The sequence below is a fragment of the Grampus griseus genome (genome assembly GCF_964374135.1).
Source record: "Grampus griseus genome assembly, chromosome: 8".
NCBI classification, from domain to species: Eukaryota; Metazoa; Chordata; class Mammalia; order Artiodactyla; family Delphinidae; genus Grampus; species Grampus griseus.
Genome location: NC_139002.1, coordinates 103,659,723 through 103,684,062, shown reverse-complemented (window position 1 = coordinate 103,684,062; position 24,340 = coordinate 103,659,723). Strand labels below are relative to the sequence as shown.

The following is a 24,340-nucleotide window of genomic DNA, read 5'->3' as shown; positions in this document are numbered from 1 at the left end:
TGCATCATCCGGTGACACTGTGTAGGGCTGGGCTAGGAGGGGATGGGAGCAGAGGCTCTGCACCCCTCAGCTAAAGCTCCAGGACCCAGTAAGGCTCAGAGTGCCTCCTCCCTTGGCTTCTCCTGGGACAAGTTCGTGACACTGACCCTGAGTCTCTGTTCTTTCACCTCTAAAATGGGGTTAACTATCCCTGTCCCCTCCCAACACTGCTGGAAGACCGAAAGGAAGGCGAAGCGAGCACAGCTGGCCTTGTGTTAAGTGTGTGGTGTCAGATGCAGGCCCTGGCTCCATGTGCCAAGCTCCAGGGCCTTGGCTGTGGTGTGTGTGAAGTGTGTGTGATGGGGGTGACAGGGGACATGAGGGAAGGGGTCTACGCAGACCCCTGCTCCGTGTGCGTTGAGCTCTGTGTATCTGTGCGTGCACAGCCCATGGGCTGCCTCTTGCTCTGGCCCAGTGCCGGGCTCTGGCCTGCCTTGGGGGATGTTCTTGGGCTCTGCCCCCCACCCGGCAGCTTCACACAAGGTCCATTGAGGCCGGGACATTCCTCACGGCCTGTGTCACTGGGGAGGAGGGGGCCGGCCCGCTCCCACAGATCCGGAAGGCCTGGCTGCCCCAGGAGGAGGCGCTGGATACTTCCCAGCACATCTGGAGGTCATGACCCCGTTTCTGCTGCCAGGGGGCGCGACAGATGTTTCCTCCCAGGCCAGGCCCGGGACCAGGGGGCGGTGTGCAAAGGCTGGGTTGGAGGCCGCCCAGGGAGAAGGGGAGACCCAGAATAAGGGGAGCACACAGCCGACAGGCAGAAGGGCAGTCGCCAGTGCCGCTGAGAGGAGTCGGGAGGCACCGCATCCGCTCACCCGCACACCGGGCGGGCCAGGCCGTCCCGCAAAGGAGGTAGCGGGCAGCACCGGCCAGAGGCAGGGGACTGGACGTGCTGACTTGAGATTGGAGCCCAACGGGAGGTTGGGAGCGTGCAGACGGCGAACGCGGCGAGGACCCCTCCCACCCACACACCACCCGGGCCCACGCCAGGCCACTTTCTTCCCTGTTCCGCCCGACCGCGGTGCCTCCGCTCCCCCCTCTCCCGCCGGTACCTCTGCCGCCTCCTCCCGCGATGGGGTCCAGCTGCCTCCTCTCCCGCTACAGCTCCGGGCGCCGGCTCCGCCTGGGGGCGGGGCTATGCCGGGGGCGGAACTGCAGCGAGGGGGCGGGGCCGGCCCGGGAGTCTCCGTCGGCGGGAAGCGCAGCGGGCGGGGACTGGAAGCCTGGCGGCGGGCAGTCTGAACGGCTGCCCCACGACAGGCCCGGCCCAGCCCAGTAAACTGTCGGGCCTCCAGTCCTTGGCTGAGAAACAGGAACAAATGTACCTGCCTTCCAAACCAACTGGGAGGGCTAGACCGGGACAACTAGTGCTCAGCTCCATCCCGGAACAGAGCAAGTGCTCAGGAAGTGCCACTATTTACAAGCACTCTGCTCGTAAGCACTGGGCCCTGCCCTACACACGCTCTCGTGTATTCTTAGAACACCTTAGACAGGTACCATCTCTTACTTATAACTGGAGAAACTGAGGTTCAGAGAAAGGCTTTGGCCAAGGTCAAGGCTAACAATTGTAGGAACCTGCCACTGGAGCTAGAAGTCTTTGAACACTTGGGTGTGAGAAACGGAACAATTGCAAACCTCAGATCAAGGATAGAAAAGGCAACAGGCTTGTGAGAAAGAGGATCCAGTCCTACTTGAACCCCACCCTGGTCTAACCTTGATCTTCATCATAGCCCATTCCCCTTTCTGTGCTCATATACCCTCCACCCAAACACCCCCAGATGGAAGAAGAAACTACCAACCAAAATCAAAAATAGTGTTATTAATTCTGGTGTCTCCGAAGCACGAAAAAAAAAAAGAAAAAGAAAAAAAAGAAAAAGAAACCCCCCTCCCCACATTTCAGCCCCAAGTCCAAGGCCAAGGGGCTACCCCAGCAGGCAGTGCAGGCCGAGGGGCCAAGTCAGTCCTGGCCATGGGCTTGAAGCAGGACCAGCCCATGGGTTTGGCTCTTAGGGCCCAGCTGGGAGGCTGCCTGCCTCAGTTTGGGGAGCCCAGGCCCTGAATTAGGATGAGAGATCAGGGGCCAAGGTCAGAGGTCTGGGATACTCAGTTCTGGTGCTCTGGCTAAGGCAGCCAGAGGTCAGGGTTCACATGTGGGAGCCAAAGCCACTCAGTTCTGTGGTCCAGCAGAAAGGGCCAAAGGCTGGGGGTCCAAGTTTCTGAATCCTGGGCTGGGACCCAGAGGGCACCAGGCCACTCAGTACTGATGCTCCAGCAGGGGCTGGGCAGCTGGGCTCTCACGCTCTTCAGCAGGGGCAGGCCAGTCGCCCAGGGCCCCAGTGGGCGTGCCACTCTCAGGAGCACTGCTGTCCAAGCACGGAATATCCTGCACTGCTCTGGGGGGCGAGGCATCGGTGCTGATGTCCGGGCTGAGGCTGAGGTCTAGGGGCACCTGAGGGAGGGGAGATAGGTTGGTAGGAGAGCAGACCTGAGCTGCCCAGGACCCGACCTTCCCATAAGAACCGTACCTGAGATTTGGGGGTGCTTCCTTTAGGGCTCCCTGAGGCTGGCTCCCCCTCGGATCCCCCTAGCCCCTTCCGACCCCCCAGGCTCCACTTCCCACTGGGACCCTCAGAACTAAGGAGGCCAGGGCCAGGGGGCCTTGAGGGCCTGGGACCCTCAGTGGGGGCAGGAGAAGCGGGGGATGGTCCAGGGAGCCGAGGGGGTGGCCACTGCAGCAGAGGAGGGGGGCGCCCATCACCAGAGCCACTCAGGGAGGGCCTCGGGCCCCAGGCAGGGCCTGGTGGGAGGGGCTGGTCACCACCGCCTGTGGGAGACAGATAAGAGGGCAGAGACTTCAGTCGGCTAGGCTGCCCTCTCCACTCAGTGGTTCAGCGCGGCCCTGCCTGCTCACCTGCTGTGTTCTCAGGTGTGGGGTGTGCCAAGGGGGGGTTATTGCTGAGGGAGGTCAAGCCTCCGCCTCCACCACAGTCCGAGTCATCCACGTTCCCGCCGCTGTTGCAGCCGGCACCACAGCCCTTATGAAGCCTGGGGGATGGGAGGCAGACAAGAGGTTGGTAGGGGGTGGGAGATACAAAGACCTCACAAGCACAAGTCCCCAACCCAAGACAGGTCACCTACCATATCAGAACCCAGAGTCCTATTTCTAAAAGGTTTTTGCCATCTGCTTCACAGGGCTTTTTTTTTTTTCCCCTTAAGGCCGTACTGCGTGGCACGTGGGATCTTAATTCCCTGACCAGGGATCGAACCCGCACCGCCTGCAGCGGAAGCACAGAGTCTTAACCACCGAACCACCAGGGAAGTCCCTACAGGGCTTTTAAGGGAGGGCTTATCGGGGACTCCCCTGATGGTCCAGTAGTAAAGATTCCACCTTACAACGCAGGGGACACGGGTTCGATCCCTGGTCAGGGAACTAAGATCCCACATGCCGCAGGGCGACTAAGCCCATGTGCCACAACTACTGAGCTCGCGCGCCTCAACTAGAGCCCGAGTGCCGCAAACTACAGAGCCCATGGGCCCCGGAGCCTGCGCGTCACAACTAGAGAAGAAAAACCCGCTCGCCACAACTAGAGAGAAGCCCACACGCTGCAACAAAAGATCCCGCATTCCTCAACGAAGATCGCACGTGCCACAACTAAGACCCGACACAGCCAAAGACAAATAAAATAAATAAATAAACCTTAAAAAAAAAAAAAAAGGGAAGCATCATCAACGGTGCTTCAGGCTAAAGGCCACATTCAGATCTGGCTGAGGGGGCGGGGTGTGCGGTTGGGTCAGCTCGGGGAAGGGGTCAGCTCGGGGAAGGGGTCAGCTCTCGGGGCTCAATCCTGGCTCCAGCACTTCCTCAGTCAGACCCCAGAGAGAGCCGCTTCCTCTCTCCGAGCCCCGGCTTCCTGCCCCGTGACCCCGGCCTTGCGGGCTAGAGGCGGGGGGTCGGAGCTCACCTCTCCCAGCTGCGCAGAAGCCAGCGGGCGATGGCGCCCAGGCTGATGGGGCCGCCCCACAATGCCCGCAGCTGGGGGTGGCTGCCGGCCAGCGAGGTGGTGAGGGGCGACACGTAGATGGGGTAGCCCAGCGGCTGGTCGCAGGAGGAGTTGATCATGTTGCGGAGCGCCTGCTTGGCGTTCTGGATGCTGCCTCGCTCGGGGTTGCGGTTGCGCAGGAACACCAGCTCCTGCTGCTGCCCAGCCCACAGGCCGCGCACGCACTCGCGGTTCACCTGCGGAGGCCACACGCGGGGGTCAGGAGGCCGCGCCAGGAAGAGGGCCGGGTCGGGCGAGCGGCCGTCCCCACCTTGATGACACGGAAGCTGAGGTGGCGCCGGTTGAGCATGATGATCTTGTACTCGTCGGAGGCGTCGTCCAAGACGTGCCGCAGCGCCAAGAGCGAGGGCGTGTTGCTGAGGATGGCGCTGCGCCAGGCCGGGTCGCCTTCGTGTGAGATGACCAGCCGCTCCTCGTTGGCTGCGATGGCATCATACAGAGCGGCCGGCTCCTCATACTCATCTGGGGACGTGAAGTGGTCCTGCGGGGAGGACGGAGGGCTGAGGCCGGCGGCCCCTGGCCTGGGCAGAGACCTCGCCCCACCCTGCCTGGGCACACCTCTCCCTACCTGGTGAAGCTTGAGGGCCATGCGAACCCCAGGTGCCACCACGCGGTGAAGCAGGTCCATGTCGGCAAAGACCCACTCGTCGCGCGGGGAGGTGATACGGAAGTCCCCCTTAAACAGGGCGTGCAGGCCGTAGAGGAAGGGCTCCAGGCTGGGGAAGAGGAGGGGGGGAGGTGAATGCACAGGGGGCTCCTGGCTTCCTGAGCTCTGCCTCTATGTGCAGTGGTCAGAGCGGAGTCGGCTCTTTATGCTGGGCCTTGGTTTCGCCATCTTGACGAGGTCAACCTCTGCCCATGTCCCTCACAGGGCGGTGAGGAGCAGGCGAAGTCACCATAGATAAAAGAGCCACTGAAGGAAGGACTGATGCGGCCCCTGGGGGCTGAGGCCAGAGGCCCAGAGCTCTTCATGGAGGTAGAGGAGGGGAGAGCGACAGGCCCGGCTGGACTTGCGGGCACTCACCTGGCCGACATGCTGTGCGAAGCTGTCCCCAGGGCCCGGCGGCCCAGCACACACAGGCCAAAACACAGCGTGACCAGCGGCGAGTTCCAATCCTGGTCCACAGGCTGCGGCACAAGGACCCCCGTCCCCAGAGCCCAGCTCAGACCTGGGACAGGGAACCTGGGGTGGGGGCTGGGGCCCAGGCCAAGGGAGGCTGAGGGTGAGAAGAACCTGCACGGGGAGGGGAGAGGCCGAGGGGAGAAGGCAGCCCCAGGGTAGCGGTGGCCGGACCTGGCCGCGCCGAGAAGCGCAGTACTGGATCCACTCCAGGTGCACGGCGCAGAAGGAGGGCAGCGAGAGGCCAGAGAGGCGAAGGTCGTAGTCCTCATCCACGCTCAGTGAGAAGGTGGGGTCTGAGTCAGCATAGCCAGGTGCCCGCACAGGACGCAGGGCTGTCGCGATGCCCTCGTGGCTCAGCCAGGCGTCCAGCTTTGGCGAGCGGCTCACGTAGTAGATGATGCTCTGGGAGGAGAGGGCTGGGGTCAGTGCCTGGGGGAGCGCCCTTGCCCCGGCCACTGAAGGAGACAGCGTCAGGGTGAAGAGGCTTCTCCGCGGGAATTGCCTGGCGGTTCAGTGATTAGGGCTCCATGCTTTCGCTGCCAAAGCCAGGGGTTCGATCTCGGGTCAGGGAATCAGGACGCCAGAAGGCATGCGGAGTGGCCAAAAAAAAAAAGAGGTTTCTCCCTTAGACTGAGCTGAAGTCAGCTTCCCGGGACGCCCATCCTGTGTCCCATCTCAGCTCCCTGAAGACCCACAGGCAAGTCTGCTGCCCTTCTCTCGGCCAGGGAGGGGGAAGGGGAAAGCTGACAGGAAGCAGTCCTCCTCACGGAGCATCCCCTGGAGGGTGGTGCACTGTGGCAAGTGCTCGGACGCTTGCCCTTCCCTCCTGCCCTGTTTGTAAGGGGAACTGAGGCCCAGACAGACGACAGACTTGCCCGCAATTACACAGCAGGGCAGGGTGAGCTGGCCAGCACTACAATACCACGATGCTGTGGCATCCAGACCTCAGAGGCCCCGGAAGGTCAGCCTAAGGTCGTGGGGCTGCCTGCAGGCCAGTGGGGCCTAAGTGCCCCTAGGTCTTGGGCCCCTTGAGGCAGCTTAAGTGTGACGGCCACAGGGCTTCCCCTCAGAAAAAAGCCAGAGGCACAGCATCTGTGCCCAAAGTCCGGGGCTCCTGGACCCTTTAAGAGATTCTGCTGGCTTCTAAGCAGGGGTTTGGGCAAATGCAGAGGAGCTCTTGGAAGTAGGCAGCTGACACAGCCAGCATGGATGGGCAGTGTGAGGCCGGCAGCTGGCAGCCAGTGAGGTTACTGGGACTCTGTGTGCTGCCCTGGGATGGAGCCAACGGGATGGGCTTCTGTCTGGGGAAAGGGTGGGAAGTCCAGAGCTGGGGAGGCTGGCGCAGCTGGCCATGAACAGAGGGCACCTAGGCAGTACGGGAGTCCAGCAGGGTGGCTCTGGTAGGACATGGAAAGGCTAAGAGCCTGGGCAAAACGGCCACAGTACAAGCCAGGAAGAGCCAAGGGCCTCAGATAGCTCCCTGGGTGGTGATGGTGGGGACACCTGGAGGCCATGGCTATAGGTGGAGCCTCACCAGTTCGGTTCCCGGCATACAGCAGCTTGCTTGGTAGCTGGGAGCCTGGCCCCAGCATTGCCTCGGCTGTGGCAGGTGAGTGGGCAGTCTGGGGAAGGCTGGGTGGCCCCCTTACCAAGAGGAAGGGGCACCAGGAGCCTAACGGGGTGAATGGGGGCAGGAGGGCTGTGGGGCAGCTTGGGCTCCAGGCAGACTGGCTCCAGACGGACCTTCTTGCTCAGAGGGCATCTCCGCAGCCCCCAAGAAGAACCAGGAAAAAAAACTTTGGGGACTGGGGGAGGAGCTGGCCTGGCACACAGAAGTGCTCCATTCACTTGCACAACCACGTGGTGTTCTACGGAACCAGCAATCCTGGGGCCCAGCCCTGAGGGTGGTTCTCAGGAGTAACAGCGCCCGCCTGCAAGCATCTGCTGGCAGCTCAGTGGCTCTGCTCCGTGTCTCACGTGGGGCAGCTCACTGAATCCTCATAAGCATCACGACTGCGGCACCTTTTCTGCCTTCATCCCACCTAACTGCAAGGATGGGTCTGTGAGCCTCAGTTTTCTCAACTGTGAAAGGGACCTGTTACACTGACCTTGCCTCTTCCAAGAGTTACTAAAAGAATCAAACAGGGGCTTCCCTGGTGGCGCAGCAGTTGGGAGTCCGCCTGCCGATGCAGGGGACACGGGTTCGTGCCCTGGCCCGGGAAGATCCCACAGGCCGCGGAGCGGCTGGGCCCGTGAGCCATGGCCGCTGAGCCTGCGCGTCCGGAGTCTGTGCTCCGCAACGGGAGAGGCCACAACAGTGAGAGGCCCGCGTACCGCAAAAAAAAAAAAAAAAGAATCAAACAGCAGAATGAATGTGCCTGGGCTTGGAAATGCTAAGAGTACCCCAAGGCTTGGCTGCCAGTGTCTCCGTGGCCACGGGAGTTGCACTGAAGCTCTCACGCAACTGCACTCAGTGACTTCCACGAAGGACAAGGTAGGAGGCGCCAAGGGGGGCTAAATCTGCACAGGAAGGCTCCGCCTGGTCTGCCAAGCCCAGGGCTGGATGGGACACATCCCTGAACTGCCCCAGGCCCGTGGGGCTGCCCTGCACACCTGCCTCCCCCCAGGCCCCGCCTCAGCAGCCCCCATTCATCCTTCCAAACTTCAGCCCACACTCCATCCTGGGCAGAGCCTTCCCTGGGTCCTCCAGGCGCCTCCACACGGCCGTGATTCTGCCCAGCCTTTGAGGCAGCTGCGGCAAGTCGGCTTCCCCTCAAGAAGCTGGACAGGGGCGGCGCTCATCTCAGCCTGCTAGCCGGGGGCCTGGCTGGGGTCTGCTGCACCGCCACGAGAAGCCTACACTGGCCGAGAGGGAGGAAGTGGGGAGACCTGGGCAGGAGCACCTCTCAGGAGACGGGGAGAGGAAGGTGGACAGGACCGTAACCCCTGGGTGACCTGCGGCTGGGAATGCCTTTTTCTGGACCACAGCCTCTTTCTTGGTGACGATAAGTATGGGGCAGGCTCACAAGCCCTTCCCTAGGAGTGGACAGGTGGAAACATCCACAGCAGAGAAAGTGCAGTTTCTCTGACAAGCGACACAGATGGGGTGCCCACTGGCAGTGAAGGACAGCTAGGGGATGCACAGGACTGCCCTAGAGAGAACCTCAGGTGGGCAGGCTCACCTGGACTCCAACAGGCCACCCCGTCTGGGCCCACGACAAGCCCCAGGGAAGATGCTAAGAGAGCGTGAGGGAACCTATGAGCCCCTACTCACCCCACTCCTGTAGCGCCCTCATCATCCCTGCCACCTCACAGAACTGCGAGAATCCCCACTTCTCAAGGGGGTTGACAGGCACAGCAAAGAAGGCGATACTTTAAGCTTCCCAGAACCCAATCCACGGCTGCCTTCGGACCTCACACCGTGCCTCACCAACCCCCTGCCACATCACCATAGGCCTCGAGACCCTCAGGCCTGGCTTGGCGTGCCCAGGCTGAGACAGCGAGGACCAGGCCTGGCTTGGCGTGCCCAGGCTGAGACAGCGAGGACCAGGCCTGGCTTGGCGTGCCCAGGCTGAGACAGCGAGGACCAGGCCTGGCTTGGCGTGCCCAGGCTGAGACAGCGAGGACCAGGCCTGGGCTAAGCCTAGCTCTGGCACTTTCTCCTGATTCTAGAGCCTCAGGCAAGTCGCTGTCCGCACCTGAGGCAGCGGGACCTCTCCTGGAGGGTGTGGCGGGCTCCACGCAGCCCAGGAGAGGTGCCTGGCAGAGCCCAGCCCTCAGTGAGCACCGCTGCTTGGCGGCTGCTCCTACGACTGTCGTTCCCGCCACCGCTGCTCCTGTTATCGTCACTCTGTACTGGGGGGGCGTGGGGCGGGGCTGGTGGTCTTGAAGGCTGGCATCAGCAATGCCCCTCCCAGAGAGAGGATCTGTGCACGTGCTGCGACCGGCCCCCAGGACTCACCGCCCCACATGAGCCTCCTGGAGGAGGGTGACAGGGGGCCCGCCGCCCCGGGCTCCCCACCGTCAGAGAGTCACATGGGCCTCTGAGGCCCGCTGTCCCACACTGACACTTTGGAGGCTGATTAAACTCTCTGAGGCCTCTGCTTCCCCCAGGGATCCAGAAGATGGCCTTCGGGATGCTCCTGGCCAGTGGGCAGTCACCGGCGGGGACCCCTGCCCCCCAGCCACCTGCCCCCGTACCCTGACGTAGTAGGTGATGAGGATCTTGCGGAGGTCGAAGACCTGCAGCATGGAGGCAGCGTTGTTGTCGCTGATGCTGTAGCCCTCCAGCACGTACTTGCTGGCCGTCACTTCCCAGGCCAGCCAGCGCTGCCCGAAGGCGGCATTGAAGGACAGGACCCTCGGCAGGTGGCCAGGCTCGCAGCAGCAGCAGCCCTCATCCTCCTCCACGCCCTCTGTGATGGCCTCCACCTCACGCTGCTGGCAGTACGTACCTGCGGGGAAGGGGGGGCTCCAGTCAGGGGGCCACAGGGACACCCCAGCCTACCTCCTCCCCAGACAGTGCCCAGGCACCTCCCCGAGATGCGACGCAAGTAACCATTATTAAGTGAACCGGTTAACAAACAAGCCCCTTTCTCCTCCTGACTCCCAGTGGCCGCGATGGGTGGAACTGGGGCGTTGAGCGTTGGGGGGAGGGGACAGGGTCCGGTCCCTCATCTATAGACGCAAAGACTGAAGCTCAGGCTCGTGTTGCTCCCAAGCTGTGCCTAGAGCCCCTGTGCATCTGTGAGCCCCTCTGAAGCTGGCATCTTCCAGGCACAGCTTCCGGAGGGCAAGGAGCCGGCTCACTCACCAGGGCTTACGTGTGGCCCCCCACCTGGTCCTGGCCTGAGACCGCAGAGCAGGCCAGCGGAAGCTCCAGGTCCGAGCTTTCATCAGAGCAGCCTGGTCGCTACAGACCTGCCGCAGTCAGGGCAGGGACGGGGCTGGGCCTGAGAGAGCCTGCCACCTCACTGCTCGGACTAGGAAACCCAGGCCCGGCGGGGAGAGCCCCTTGCTCAAGGGCCCCAGCAAACCGGAGCAGAGCAGGGCTAGAGTCCAGCCCCGACACGCTGTCAAACTCGGCCCCGCGACTCACCCCGGAACTCGAGGCCACGCAGCTGGAAGGTGACGAGGCCATTGCCCACCTCGATGAGGTGCACCAGGGCGTTGAGGTAGTCGGAGGCCAGAACAAAGCAGTCGCCGGGGCCGTAGTTGCCCCAGCGGCCCAGCACCAGGTCCCCACACAGCGTGTGCTGCAGCGAGCGAGTCAAGTGCTCGTAGAAGATCGAGTTGAGGTTGTTGTCATCAGCTCCTGGAACCCAGAATGGACGGACAGATGGACACCGTGACACGTGAGCAAGGCTCCCTCCAGGAAGGCCCCGCCCGAAAGCCCCCGATGGCGGGTACACACCAGGGTTCCGGTCCAGCTGCGTGACCAGGCGGGTGTTGGAATGATCCACACGTTTAGTGCTGTTCAGAGAGAGCGACACCACGGGTGGCCGAGAGGGCGACGCTGCCCAGGGCTAACGACTGCTGCCGCCAGCCCCAAGCACCTCCCCCCCGAACCCGCACCCCTGCACCCCGAGGCAGACGCCACGACAGCCCCGTGACAGAGGGGGAGGCTGAGGCTCAGGGACATGAAGGGACTCACCCGGGACCACACAGCCAGGAAGCAGGGTGTGAGCCCAAGGCCTCGGCCTGGCTCGAGTTTTGCCTCGTTTGGGTCAGCCACCTCGCCGAAGCCCACGGCACCCCACCCAGCCTGGGCTCCAAACTCCTTCCCGTCTCCCAGCAACCTGCCCCCCGGTGCAGCCAGCCCGCTCCTCTGTCAAGTCCCTCTCAGGGACGCCCCCGGCACTCGCTTCTGTGGCCCACGAGACTCACTTGTAGTCGCGCTCCCAGAACTTGAGGGGCCGCGCGTAGGACATGATGAAGACGGCGCTACCCAGCAGGGGGTTGAGCGGCGTGGAGAAGAGCGCGGAGAGCAGGGCCTGAACGAACAGCATGGCCGAGTCTGGGCACGAGTCAAGGAGGTGGCAGGCACGCAGGACCCTCCCCGGCCTCCCTCACTAGCCCCCCAACCCCGTGCCAACCCGCCTGGCGGCCCCCAGCCCCATCCAGGCCACGGTCCTCCCTGCACACCCGCGCCCAGGCAGCAGGCGGCAGGCTGGGTACGTGGCACGGCGAATGGCTGGGCAAAAGCGTGGAAAGCCGAGCCCCACGTGATCTGCCAGGGCGCGATGTAGGTCAGCACAAAACGCAGCTTGTACAGCAGGTCCCACAGCTGCAGGGTTGGAAGGGGGGAAGGTAAAAGATACGCAGATCACTCACAGAGAGGGGGGGGTCCACCAAGTACCCACTCAGAGCCTTGGGGCTACGCCACTTGCTGCCTACATGGGAGTCAAGCTCAAGATCACTCCCAGCTCTTACACTCTGGACCTGCCTCAAAGCCCCTGATACCATCAGCAGCTCCAGACAAAGCAACCAAGGGGGCGTTAGCCATTTAATTCGTAGAACCACTCCGGGAGCCCCCTACTGCTGTCCCATTTCTCAGATGGGAAAACTGAGATTCGAGAAGGTAGAGCAGACCTGCTCAGGCCACGCCACTCTCAGCGATGAGGCTGGGCCTCAACTGTGGTACCAAGAGTTAAGAGCCAGTCACAGGCCCTGCCCTCAGAGGGGGACACAGTCTGGATCGCCACCATCCTGGGCCAGGCCAGAAACCAGACTAGAACGCCCACATGAGTGAGCTGAAAGCGCAGGCCTGCGCTGGGGTCGCCCTGCAGGCACCACTGCAGACTCCAGCACAGAGCCGGGGAACGGTCCTTTTCAAATCCCAGCTGACCACCAATGCTCCAGGAGACCTGAGGCAAATCACTTACCCACTTTCAACCTCAGCATGCTCGCTGCCCCGCCAGGAGCCGCTGCGAAGGCCCCCAGTGTGGCTAACGTGGGCTGGGGAAGGTCTCTCGCACCGAGGCACGAGAGGCCTGCTCCCGCTGCACAGCCTGGAGTCTTGCTGCACAGTCTCACCTTGCTGCAGAGCAGGGACATGAGGAAGTAGTCGAGCAGGAAGCCCTGGGAGAGGCGCGGGTAGTCGAAGTGGAACAGCAGGACAGTGAAGGCCAGGGTCAGGTACTGCTGGGGTGGGCAGCAGAAAGCTGAGCGCAGCAGCTTCAGCCCAGCCACGGTCATCAGCAGCGCCCGGCAGCTGTGGGCGAGGGGTGGGCGTTAGGCACTGGGCGGAGACTCGGCACGGTGGGTGTGGGTGCCCATCCCTTGCTGGCCCTGGCCTGGGCTCTGCTGGGCAGGCCCCTGCTCTTCTGGGCCGGTGCCTCTTCATCTCTGCCCTCTAAAGAGATCACCCCCTTCAGACACACTGGAGAGACACATCTGCTCTTGAAGAGGCAGCTGCTTCACCGGAAAGGGTGTCAGGAGCTGGGGGCCTACTTAAGCTTGCTGGGCAACTGAGGCAGGTGTCCTTCCCTCTCTGGGCCTCAGTTTCCCCCTGTGTCACACGGAGATGTAGACAGTGGGATGGCAGGGGGCTGGCGGTCCTCACTAGAGACAGAACTTGTCCGGGTGGCTGACGACCGTGTGGGCGTCCACTGTGAGGGCGTTGAGCACCACAGCAGGGTAGATGAGGTACTTCTCCACACACTGCAGGCCGGCGTACAGCTTCTCAAACCACATCACCTGGGCAGCACCTGCAACGGAAGGTGGAAAGGTGGGACTGCTGTCTAGCACCGGGTCCTCCGCATTCCCCTCCAACCACGGGGCAGGATAGGTGTGATCTCCAAAGGAACCTGGACAGACGGCACACCCCAGGACGTGGGGATGTGGCATTCTGGGTCCCTAAAGACTCTGAGCGGTTGCGGGGCAGGTGGTTGATCTCTGGCAGCCCAGATGAGGGCAATGAGGCCGATGAGGCCCAGGTCGGGTGTGTTGGGGGCTCAGGGCAGGTGCTCTGCCCAGTCGGCTGTCTGTGAAATAAAGGCTGATGACGACACCCCAGGTGCCCACCGGAGCCAGGGCGGGCAGGGTGAGGCCCAAGTGCACAGTGATCCTCAGCCTCAGGGCCCTTCTGAAGGGGCCCCTGCCACTTGGCTCGAGCTGACTTCAGCCACATGGAGATGCTGGCCCAGTGGGCAAAATCCTTCATTGTCTATGAAAACAAAGGCACGTGGACCTTTGCATAACAAATCCAGATGTTTATGGCCTTCCCTGTCAGTCCAGTGGGTAAGACTCTGCGCTCCCAATGCAGGGGGCCCAGGTTTGATCCCTGGTCGGGTAACTAGATCCCACATGCATGCCGCAACTAAGAGTCTGCATGCTGCAACTAAAGATCCCACAAGCCGCAATGAAGATCCCGTGTGCCGCAACTAAGACCCGGAGCAGCCAAAGTAATACACAAATAAATATTAAAGAAAAGAAAAAAAAGAGTAAACAAATCCAGGTGTTTAAATATAGGCTCAGGAGTGTTTGTGTTGCGGAATTCAAGTAAAAACGCATGCCAGGCTGATGTAGTTCGTTGGTAGCCAGCTTGTAATTCTCGACAACGTGTCCCTTTAAGGTCCTGGAGTTCTACTTCTCCCATCTCCTCAGAGACTGCGAGGCAGGTAGGAAAAGGGCAAAGCAGGCAGGGTGAAAGTGAGGCATGGGCTGATGCGGGCGCAGGAGCGGGTACAGAGGGCAGTGAAGGGGCCGCAGGGCCAGTGCCAGAGCAGACGGGGAGGTGTGGGCAGAGGCTGCCCCCTGCTGGCACTCTGAGCTGCGAGGCCTGTGCTACCATCAGGCTGCAGGTCCACTTGGAAATCAGGGCAGGAGGGGTGGAGGGGTCCCAGCCCGGGGCGGGGGGCACTCACCGCGCACTTCATACTGGCTGTACTCCAGCGGCTTCAGCACGGGCTGTGACAGGCAGAACCAGGGCAGCTGTTTGCGGAGTTGCGGCAGCAGGTAATGGGTGAAGAAGCCCACGGCCCCAGCCAGCGCATACAACACAAAACCCAGCACGGACTGCAAGAGGGAGAGGCGGAAGGCTCAGCCAAGGGCACCAGGCCACAGGGCCACGGAGCCACCTGGTGCAGGTCAGCCAGGGGCAGAGAAGGACGTGAGGCCACGGCTGCCCAGGCCCTCAGGGGTGGAAACCGAGGTGGGGGGAGGGGGAGGGGTGGCCTGCGCCGCACGAACCTTCAGGGCAATGAAGACGGTGCTGGCGCTGATGGCAAAGGTGAGCACAGCAATCACCACACACATCACCAGGTCAGAGTGCAGGACCTCGCGCTGCAGGGTCAGGAAACACCAGCTTGGGTGTCCCCGCCACCCAGTGGCTGACCACACCCTCGCATCCCAAGACTAGACCCCGACACTGCCGGTCCTCACCACTGACTGACGCATCTTGTCTGGCAGTGGGTCTGGGGGCTCGGCACGGGCCGTCTCCAAGCTCCGCTCCTCCAGCTCAGGGAAGAGCCTGCTCCGGATCAGAGACCTGGGGGGCATGAGAAGAGTCAGGGGCCTGGGTCTGGGGAGGCTGTCCCTCCTCCCACAGACACCCCCCCAACCCCTGCCATGTCAGGTGGTGACAGGAACATGCACAGACACACACGCACAGACACACGCAAACACGTATACACGTGCGCACACGGACAGGTACATGCGGGCACCCACCAGAGCACGGTGGGGTCACTGCTCTGCCGGCTTAGGTGGTAGGACAGCGCCACCAGGAGGCCACAGAAGACAGAGAAAAGGACGGGGACGTGCTGTTCTGGCCAAGGAGTCTGGGAAGAGAACCCATGCTGGTCAGAGGGGATGAGGATAAGCATGGTGGCGGAGGGTGGTCCCCCAACCGTGGGAGAACCCACTGCCGAGCCCAGTTCACAGCCCTGTCCCAACAACCCCCTGGGCTCCAGTATGCCCGCCACCGACCCCCTGGGCTCCAGTATGCCCGCCACCGACAGGCCATCCCTACCTTGATGGCTCCGAGGCAGAAGCCGTAGAGCAGGGCAGCAGCCAGCAAGCTGCGCGAGAGGCTGAAGACCGCAGTGAGGGGGCTGGTGGCGGCTGCGAGGTGAGCGGCAGCCTTTAGTAAAGCCCAGCTCCCACCTGCCGGCCGCCCACCCCACTGCCCCCCGCTGCCCCTCAACTCCCCCAGACCCCGTCCCCAGCCCACTGTTCTCGGCTCCCCCCAGCCCGGAGAGGCCTTCGGAACCCCTGGCATTCTTGGGTTTAAACCACTTGCCTGCGGAAGAGACAGGAGGGGAGGGGAGGGGAGGGGAAGAGATGGGCTCTCAGAATCCACCATGTCGCCGCGGGAGAAGGCTCAGTGAGCGGCCAGAGCCGCAGCCACAATCCACAGCCCCTCCTGGGCCCCGCATGGCCCCCACACCCCCGAGCCACCCGTGGGCCCCATACCTGTGCCCCCAAAGCCGTGCATATCTATCTGCTCCAGCAGGTACATGAGACAGGTGTTCACCTGGGGCAGGAGGCCCAGGAGGAAGACGAACGGGAAGCACAAGGTGAACACTGGCGGGGAGGGGAAGCGGAGGCCCGGTCAGCCTGCAGGCTGCCCCTCAGCCCACCCTTGGGGCCTCGCTCCCTGGGCAACCTCAACCCTGCCCGGCCTTACCAGTGGCTACATCACGGGCGCAGAAGAAGAAGGAGGCGGAGAAGAGCGTGAGGCCGTAGAGGGAGACGGGCGGGAAAGGCTGAGCTGAGGCCAGGGCGTCCAGCAGCCAGATGAGCAGACAGCAGATACAGAAGTAGACAGGCCGGCTGTATGCGATCACCCAGTTGTGGCCCTGGGGAGGGGGGCCTGTGAGGAGCCAGGCCTCCCCTACTGAACACCCTACTTGTACGTGCACACACACACGCTCACGTGTCCCGTGCCTGGCCCTGGGTCCAAGATAGAAAGCTTGGCATGCTGGGGGCAGAAGGACCAAGGAGCTAGGGGTGATGGGGGTGGTTGAGGGAGCCCTGCCTCTCCCCCACCTGGTCTCAGTCCCGCCCAGGACCCAGGCCTGAGCCTGGCGGGGAAAGGTGCTGCTCTGCTGGTACTCACGTGCATGGGGGATGCTGCATCAGGCTGGACACTCTGGAAGAGACAAGAGCCACACTGGTGATGAGAGCCAGCGCCCACGGGAGGGTCAGAGGCCCCAGGATCTGTTTGATTCCACTTCTGGGCCCTTATGAATGACCAGGGCAGGCCCCTGAACCGTCCTGAGCTTCAGTTCTCTCATTTGTAGGATGGGGGGTGGCTACAGGGCATCTGAAGCATCTTAGCGGGTTTCGAGCTCAACCCGCTCAAGAGGGGTCCTGGGAAGGGGGGTGCATCTGGGAAGAGATGGCAGGGAAGAGACCCAGGAAGCCAGGCCCGACCTTCAGCAGGGAATACTGGCAGGAGGCGATGACCAGACAGAACTGGAAGACCCAGATGTCGGTGAAGAAGCCCTTGAGCAAAAGCAGGTAGCCCAGGAAGGCGACGAGGCTGCTCAGGCCGACGCCGAGAATGTTCTCCACCAGCCCCCGAGTCCTGGAGAGACAGCAGGGTCAGAGCACACCCACCCCCTCACCTGCTGGTGGGGCAAGGGGTTAGGGGATGGGGGAAACAGGAGCCAGCCACAGAGGCCCATGTCCAGGCCGGTGTCCACGCCAGCCGCCATCCTGAGTATGTGAAGCTGTGCCCTCTCAGGGCCAGGGCCAGGCGGCACCCGCTCCAGGAAGCCACTCCACTGCTACCCCGCATCCCGATCCCAGTCTTTGCCCCCTCTAGACCCCGAGGCCTCAGGTGCCACCACTCTGGCATCTGCCCATCTCCGGCTCCCACTCGCTATGCTACGCACACAGACGATGCCCCCCAAACACCGGTCACAGCGCCGGGAGAAACCCAGAACACAGGGAGCCGGGACAGGTTCCAGGCCCAAACCATCCACCCCGACAACAAACGCCATCTGATCTCTCTCGCTTTCTGCGCCTCAGTTTCCTCCCGAAAACACAGAAAGCTAAGACAGATGGTTCGTTAGCTCTTTCAGGGTACAGGATTCAATTTACTTGACACTCACCCAGAAGCAAATAAAAAACAACACATTGAACAGGAACAACGTCTCCAGCAAAGCTCTAGGAGAGGAGCGACCAGAGCACCACCCCCTCGGCCGCCCCTCTGCACCCAGAAGCACCTGAAGAAACCCCACTGCAGACTCCAGCTCTCCACGCACCCTCAGCGACCCCAGCAGGTAGGTCCTCTGTTGCCATGACAGCCTCCACACGTTCAGAGTCGGAAGGCCAGGGGCCAGGGACGATCAAGGACTGGGGGATGAGGGGGTGGGTGCTCACCGGTCCAGCAGGGCCAGCAGGGCGAGCCGCTCGTAGCGCACAGAGGTCCAGCGGCCGGGAAGAAGCCAGTACTTGTAGCTGTGCTGGGCCCGGGGCGGCGCCTCCTCCATCAGTGTCTGCTCCTGGGATTCGTGCAGGGAGTCCTGGTCCAGCAGGTCAAACTGCGGTCCCCATGGCCGCGGCCATCAGCCCCACACCCCCCGCCCCCGTGGTCCACTGCCACCCCCCAGCACACACTGGCTGGTCAACACAGAAAGTCCCCACCATGTAGCAGCCCCGCGGCCTGCCCTGACCCTCCATCCAAGGGCCTACTCCTTCCTCCAGCTTCCCAGGACGGGGCTCAGTGGCCGTGGGGGCTTCCAGGGCTGCTGGACGCCAGGATTACTAGCTCCTGCGTCTGTCTTCCCCACTCAGGCAGCATCTCCCGTCTCTTCCTGGGCTCAGAGAAATCCACCTTATCCTTCAGGAGCCAGCACAAACACTACCCTCCTCCCAGACAGAGCCCTCAGGGTCACTCAGACCCCCCTACCCTGGAGCACACGGAGCGCCAGCCCTGAGGACGGGCCTCGGTGCCGGTGCCAGCACTGCGAGGCCCTGGACCAACTACTTAACCTCTTTGGGCTTCTCGTGTCTTTAATTCAACAAGTGTTTACGGGATACAACTACGAGCCTGTCCCTGTGCTGGGCTCTGGAGAGCCCAGCAGCAGGGCCCCTGCCTCTGGTGGAGACCCTCGGCTGTGGAAGGATAACACTGCTATCCCACGTGACCGTCAGGAGAATAATCGCGTCAGGAAGGGGCACGTGGGGCTTCTGGGCGCTGCCCGTGGCCTCTCTGTGGCCCTGGGTGTGTGGGTGCTACTTTCACGACTGTCGTTTAACTCTGAGTCTGTGTCTCATACATTCCTAGTACTTCTGTTATTCCCTGGCCAACCACATCAGTTATTGCCCACGTCAGGACACTTTCAGGAACGAAAGGTGGCGCTCTTGCTAGCTCTGCTGAGACGGACAAGCTCGAACAGCATGCCTCAAGACACCCCACGTCAGGCGCCCAGCACAGGAGGCAGCACTGCCACTGCCAGGCGAGCTCAACTGCCCCTTCTGCAAGTGCCACTGCTAGCACCCACCGTCCCCACTAACTGTGGGCCCCTCCAGGGCAAACAAAACTATTCCAGGCATGTACGTTGAACGGGTAAATAAATAAGCGACTCCTTGAGCCATTCAGGTCCAGGACCTGTGCACCCTGTGCTGGCCATCAAAGGTCAAGACAGCTATCTCAGGGCCCCTGGAGCCCTCACTCAGGGTGACCTGTCCCTCCTGGTGCCTGGGTGGATGCTTGGTGGTCTGCACCCCGCCCCCTGCAGCTCCTTCCCCGATGCTGGCTCCTCACCTCTGGGATCTCCAGGGGCACTCGGCGCACCTGCATGCCCTGCAGGACCACGGGCCGCGGCTGTAGCAGGTTCAAGCCACCTGTCGCCTCTGGGACATCAGCCGAGTGGAAGCTGGAGGAATGCGAGTGGCGGTCCCTGTGGGAACAGCAGCCATGAGGGTCGGGGCTGTGGGTGAGGCTGGGAATGGAATGGGGTCGAGGCCAAGGCCAGGCCATGACTGGGGGAAGGGAGCTGCTCCAATACCCAGGAACGCAGGGGTGTCCAGAGGAGTCAGGTGGCAGAAGTGCCTCCCTCCCAGGTCCTGGACCTCAAGACCCTGGAAGCCTCCTGCTTGGAAGTGCCACGGAACCAGAGACCTCAGGGATCCCTGCAGGTCCACCCTTCACCGCCGCCCACCCTCCTCTCCTCCTAGAGGTCTGAGCTGCCGCTGCCCAGCCCAAAGAAGGAAGACAGGAAATTCCCCAGAAATGGCAGCCCATCGGCTGCTGGGTCGGGAGAGCCCAAGCTTGGAGACTCACCAGGCACCATTGGCTGCCTGCTCCCCCTGCTGCCCTACAGGGTTCTCGTAGCCGCCTCCAGCCAGGCCAAAGGTGTAGGAACGCCGCACGCCTGGGGCACAAGTGTGGGACAAGGCAGCCTGTCAGGGACAGGAGCACCAAGGCCCAACCCACGTGGGCACCAGGGCCATCAAGTGAGGAAAACCCTCTGCTGGGTTCCTCTGGATGGCAGCCCAGCCCCTGGGCACCAAGAGCACAGCTGCTGGGACCATGACCCAAAGCGGAAGAGAAAGAGGCCTGGCCACGGACCGGGGGAGGGGCTCACCGCTCTCGTCATAGAAGTAGTGCACAGCACCCTCGGAAGTGTCGTCAAAGGTGCAGGCCTCGTGCACGTTGGCGCCGGCCCGAGTGAGCAGCAGCGAGGAGGCGAAGTGCAGGGCAGAGGGCAGCGTCAGCGCCCGGGAATGGGAGGCAGCCCGGCCCCGCTGAGCTTCCTGCAGGCTGCTGGGGAGGGGTCGGCTCATGGTCAGCACCCCTTAGAGCCAGCCGGCCCCCACTCCCGTCCAAGCAGCCGGCAGGTGCTCACCTGGGCGGCGAGCCCATGAGCGAGGCGGGGGGGGTAGGGTTGCTGCCGGCATTGTGACGCCTCCGGATGGCCTGTGCCCGCCTCACGCTGCTTGAGCGGTCCCGCTTGCCAGTCTCCTCGGCAGCTGACCAGAGAGAGAGGCCCCCCGAGCATAAGTGACAGAGGCTTGGACAGAGCCTGAGGGAGGGTTGGGGGAGGGGGGGAGACAGATGCCCCTGCATGGGTGGAGCTAAAGGTCAGGCCTAGTCCAACCGCATCCCGCCTCTGTGGCCCAGCCAGGTCACCTAACCACGCGGGCCTCAGTTTCCACATGTGGAAACAAGGACGTGATCTGCTCTGCCCCACTGGCGACCCAGGAGGATGAGCGTGGCTACTCAGAGTCCTCAAAGAGCAGAGGCCCAGGTGCTACCTGCAGGACCTGGAGCCAGGTGCCTGAGGTCTCTGCCTCGGTCTCCTCACCACTCCAGCCTTGCTCATCTGAGGCTCCTGGCAGCCAACGTCACTAGGTCGCTGCGTCCTTGTCCATCTGCTGCCTGAGACAGAGGCTGACCAGGTCCACTCCAGCTGCCCCTGGCCCGAACCCACGTCCCTACTGAGCTCGCCTCCCCCCAGCTCTGGAGCCGGCACTCACCTCCCCCCACAGCACCATCCTCCTGCAGCTCCCCCCGCCAGCCAGGCTGGTTGGCCGCAGGTCCCCGGCGGGCCTCGGCGGGCAGCACAGCGGGCTCACCGGCTGCCAGCTCCACCCCCGCCTGGACCTCCAGCTCAGCCTTGGAGCCAGCCAGGGGGCCCCTCAGGCCATCACCCCCTGCCCCGTCCATGCTCAGCACGCGGGCGTGCGTTTTGGCGCTGGCGGTACTAGGCGTCCGCTGGGTCCCATAGGGCCGCTTGGGAGGCACAGCCGTCCCCTCCTCAGCCCCGTGGGGGGCCCGTCGTTTCCGGGGCCCCCCCGCCGCACCCCGAGAACTCTCAGGGGAATAGCAGGAAGTGGACGAGGAGCTGTCGGTGCTGTAGCGGCGCTGGGACCGGAGGCTGGAGGCCGGGCTCAGTTCACTGCCCTCGCTGGTGTCATCGTCCTCGAAGAAGCCCCCGCCTTCCAGCAGCGGCCGCCGAGGGGCACGGCCAGCGGGGGAGTGTCTTCTCACAGGTGGCCGCCGTTTGCTAGGCCGCAGCAGGGCCAAGTCCTTGGGCCGTACAACCAGGAGCGGCTCAGCCGGGCCCGGAGGCGTCCCTGCTCCTACGACTGTGTCAAAGGAACGCAGTGTGTCATCTGACGGGACCCCAGCATCTGGTGAAGCGGGCAGCTCTGCCTCCGAGGGTGGGTCTGTGTCGCTGCCCTCGGGGGCTTGCCCACCGGGGGGGCTGTCCAGGTGGGTCGAGTTGGTCTTCTCGCTCTTGAAGCTGCTCAGCGTTTCCCTGTCAGTGCCACTGAAGCAGGAATCTGAGGAGCCGGCTTTCTGGGGTGTGGGCTCACCCGAGCCCCGCCGGTCCAGGGGCTGGTAGCCGCTCGCTCCGCGGCGGTGTTCCCGTCGACTGCTGGTCCTCACCAGGGCCCGGTCGGGCCGGGTCAGCGTCAGGAAGCTCTTGCTCAGCTCCTGGCTGAGGCTCCCCTTCAGCAGGGGGCTCATGGGAGTGTCAGCCACGCTGCTCCCACTCCAGGGGGCGCCATCTCCAGCCAGGGGAGAACGTTCTGAGGAGTCCGTGCTGGGGAGAGATGGGTCTGGGGCAGCCCCTGGAGGCGTCTGGGGGAGGTCTCCAACTATCAGAACACAAGAAGACAGAAGACGACAGAATGGCATTCTACAAAAGGGACCGGTGGCTGAAGGGGTCCTATGGCCCCACTTTCTGAGAACCCAGTGGGGCAAGACACTGAGGAGATCCAATCTGAGAGAACACAGAGAGCCCAGGGAAGTAAAAGTTGGGGTGACTCAAAGACAAGACAGCTAGTCTTCTCCCCAGGCTCTCGCCAACATGCCCACTCACTCAGCTTCTCCTGTGAGCTTAGCTTCAGCATCTCTCGATCGGCAGAGGTCATGATCACGTTGTTGCTGCCCTGCTCCCGCACCAGCTCCTTGATGTCTGCAACCACAGCCCCAGAGGCGTCAGCAGGACCTCAAGGCCGCCACGCGCCATCCCCTACTCCACACCACCACCTTCAGCTCTGAACAGCAGCCACCTACCTCTGAGGGGCCCAGAGTCCTCCATCCGGGGCAGCAACTCCTGAGCAATAGAAAAAAAAGTACGAAGGAGCAAACAGGGCAAAAAGTAGGTTCAGGACATACCCATGTTGGGGACAGGCTCTCAGGAGAGGAGTGGGGAAGGGAGAGGGCCAGGACCACTCACCGAGACCTGGTTGAAGCCAAACACGGAATGCTGAGAACTACAGCGTACGGGGGGTGTGGAACTCACTTTTCGAAATACTGTCATTTCCACTCCAGGATCCCTAGCAGTGGAAAAGAACAGTAGCTTTCAGTTAACCCTCCCTCTTCATATAGTACTTCTCCCAACATCCCCATCGCTCTACTCTCCACAAAGATCCCCCTGATGAATCCAGGGCCAACCATAGAACGTTCAACCGTTCTTGGACCCAATGTTCCCTAAGCCCCTTCTCCATCCTCCAGCGCTCAGGCCCAGGCACCAAGGACCCTCCATTTCCAACACAGGCCCTGCCTCGCCCCACCTGGGCAGACTGCCGTCCCCCTGGGCAGGCTCTTCCTCTGGCTCCCCCATGGTAGAGCTGCGCTTCTCCACAATCTCGCCCTGGTCGAACATAGCATGCAGCCGATAGTTCACAGTCTTGATGGCAGCGAAGATGACAGCCACCACAAGGCAGTACACACCAGCCACCATCAAGCTGGGGGGCAGGACCTGGAGGTGGCAGCAAGTCAGGTCCCTCTTCACACAGCCCTGCCCCCGTGGGGTGGACCTAACGCCACAGTCAAAGCTAGGATTCACAAATTCACAACAGGACTTCATCGCCCCTGCACACAACTAGTAAGAAAGCCCTGCCGGAGGGCCCTGTCTTCTTTCTAACTGGAAAGAAACGAAGTGAGGGTCTCAAGGTCACCCAGGCCAGAAAATTTTGGCCTCTCCTCCACACACTCCAAACTCTGCACTGAGTCCTCTTCCTACATCCTAGTGCCCAAGCCACAGCCCAGAATCCCTGCCAGGTTGCACCCCTCCGTGACATCTGCCCTCCCTTTCCCCGGCGGGAGTTACAGGTGGCGGCAGCGTCTCACCATGTACAGCAAGAAAGGAAAGGTGAGCAGGAAGATCCAGACATAGAGGTGGAAGCAGTTGGAGAAGGTGCTCTGGTGCGGGTCGAAGAACCAACCGCCGGTGAGCGAAGCCCACACCCCCTGGCGCAGGATCTGCAATACCTGCGACCCCATGGCCCCGCCGCTGCTGCGCGCGCCCTCCTCCCGGGACCCTCATGGGGGCGGCCCCCGGCCCATGCCCCGCGTGGCGCCCGAGGGCCCCGGGGCCCGGCCTCGCGCTCACGCCATGGCCTCCCCCAGCGGAGAAGAGAGGTCGGTGGGGCTAGGGTGCGAGCAGGGGGCGGGGCCGGCCCGGGCAGTCAGCGGTGCGAGACCCAGGCGCGGGGGTGGAGACGCATCAGAGGCGGGGTCCGGGCCCCCACCCCCGGCCCAGATCTGCTCCCAAGGGCCGGGCCGGCAGGCAGGCGCAGGGCAAGGGCCGGGCACCCGTCGGCGGCATCCAGAGGTGGGCGTGGGGTGGATGCTCTGGGGGTGCAGGCGACGGCTCCCTCGGTTCCGGCCCGGGGAAAGCCCTGGTACCCTGAGGTCCACTTCCGGGGTCACAGGTCACTCGTTTTGGGCTCCGCGCTCGCCCCGCTTCTGCGGGAGCCGGCCCAAGGGGGAGGCCGGAAAAAGGAGCCGCGAGCCGCCAACCTGCAGTGGCGCATGCGCCCAACGAGCCCAGTTGGGACCCGGAAAAGGAAAACCTGGCGGCTTGAATGCGCAAGCGCAGGGAAGTGGTGGAGCGCTAAGAAGCGGGAGAGTCCTTTGGGCGTGCGCAAAGTTCAGGCCTAAGGGAAGGGACGGTCCGAAAGGCAGAAGCGCTTGGGCGCATGCGCACACCTAAACGTTGCCAATCTAGCGGAGACCACTGGGCGGAACCCAAGGGATAGTTGAGGGGCCATCGAGTAACGGCGGAGTTAACTGGCGCAAAATTCTCCCACTGAGTTACAAGAGGCGGGGTAGAGGATGGAGGCGCGGATCTCCCTTGGCTAAAGCGACAGTTCGCTACGAGAGCACGCCCCTCTAGGTCCGCCCTTTTTAGCGATGGACCTG

At 62.8% G+C, this 24,340-nt stretch overlaps 1 protein-coding gene across 3 annotated transcripts; it reads right to left on the bottom strand.

Annotated features, from left to right (window-relative positions):
• Positions 1 to 1,817: 1,817 nt before the first annotated feature.
• On the bottom strand, positions 1,818 to 23,419 carry PCNX3 (pecanex 3; the record flags this gene model as incomplete). 3 transcript variants are annotated; one of them, XM_082659443.1, is made up of 35 exons in its annotated part: positions 1,818 to 2,491; positions 2,568 to 2,866; positions 2,954 to 3,087; positions 4,005 to 4,279; positions 4,354 to 4,584; positions 4,672 to 4,819; positions 5,128 to 5,231; positions 5,398 to 5,628; positions 9,427 to 9,680; positions 10,325 to 10,540; positions 10,640 to 10,698; positions 11,113 to 11,242; positions 11,404 to 11,512; positions 12,262 to 12,439; positions 12,791 to 12,935; positions 14,094 to 14,244; positions 14,419 to 14,511; positions 14,611 to 14,716; positions 14,896 to 15,005; positions 15,197 to 15,288; positions 15,640 to 15,750; positions 15,854 to 16,025; positions 16,286 to 16,318; positions 16,603 to 16,756; positions 17,557 to 17,717; positions 18,944 to 19,079; positions 19,463 to 19,553; positions 19,767 to 19,945; positions 20,028 to 20,151; positions 20,659 to 21,786; positions 22,011 to 22,106; positions 22,208 to 22,247; positions 22,371 to 22,470; positions 22,708 to 22,895; positions 23,267 to 23,419. In XM_082659443.1, 35 exons carry the CDS (start codon positions 23,417 to 23,419, stop codon positions 2,297 to 2,299), a joined length of 6,126 nt encoding a protein of 2,041 aa, XP_082515569.1. In that variant the 3' UTR covers positions 1,818 to 2,296. The 3 variants fall into 3 exon arrangements, with proteins under 3 accessions (XP_082515569.1, XP_082515570.1, XP_082515571.1); XM_082659444.1 differs by having other exon boundaries at positions 17,557 to 17,678; XM_082659445.1 differs by lacking the exon at positions 22,708 to 22,895 and having other exon boundaries at positions 23,267 to 23,352.
• Positions 23,420 to 24,340: the final 921 nt, after the last annotated feature.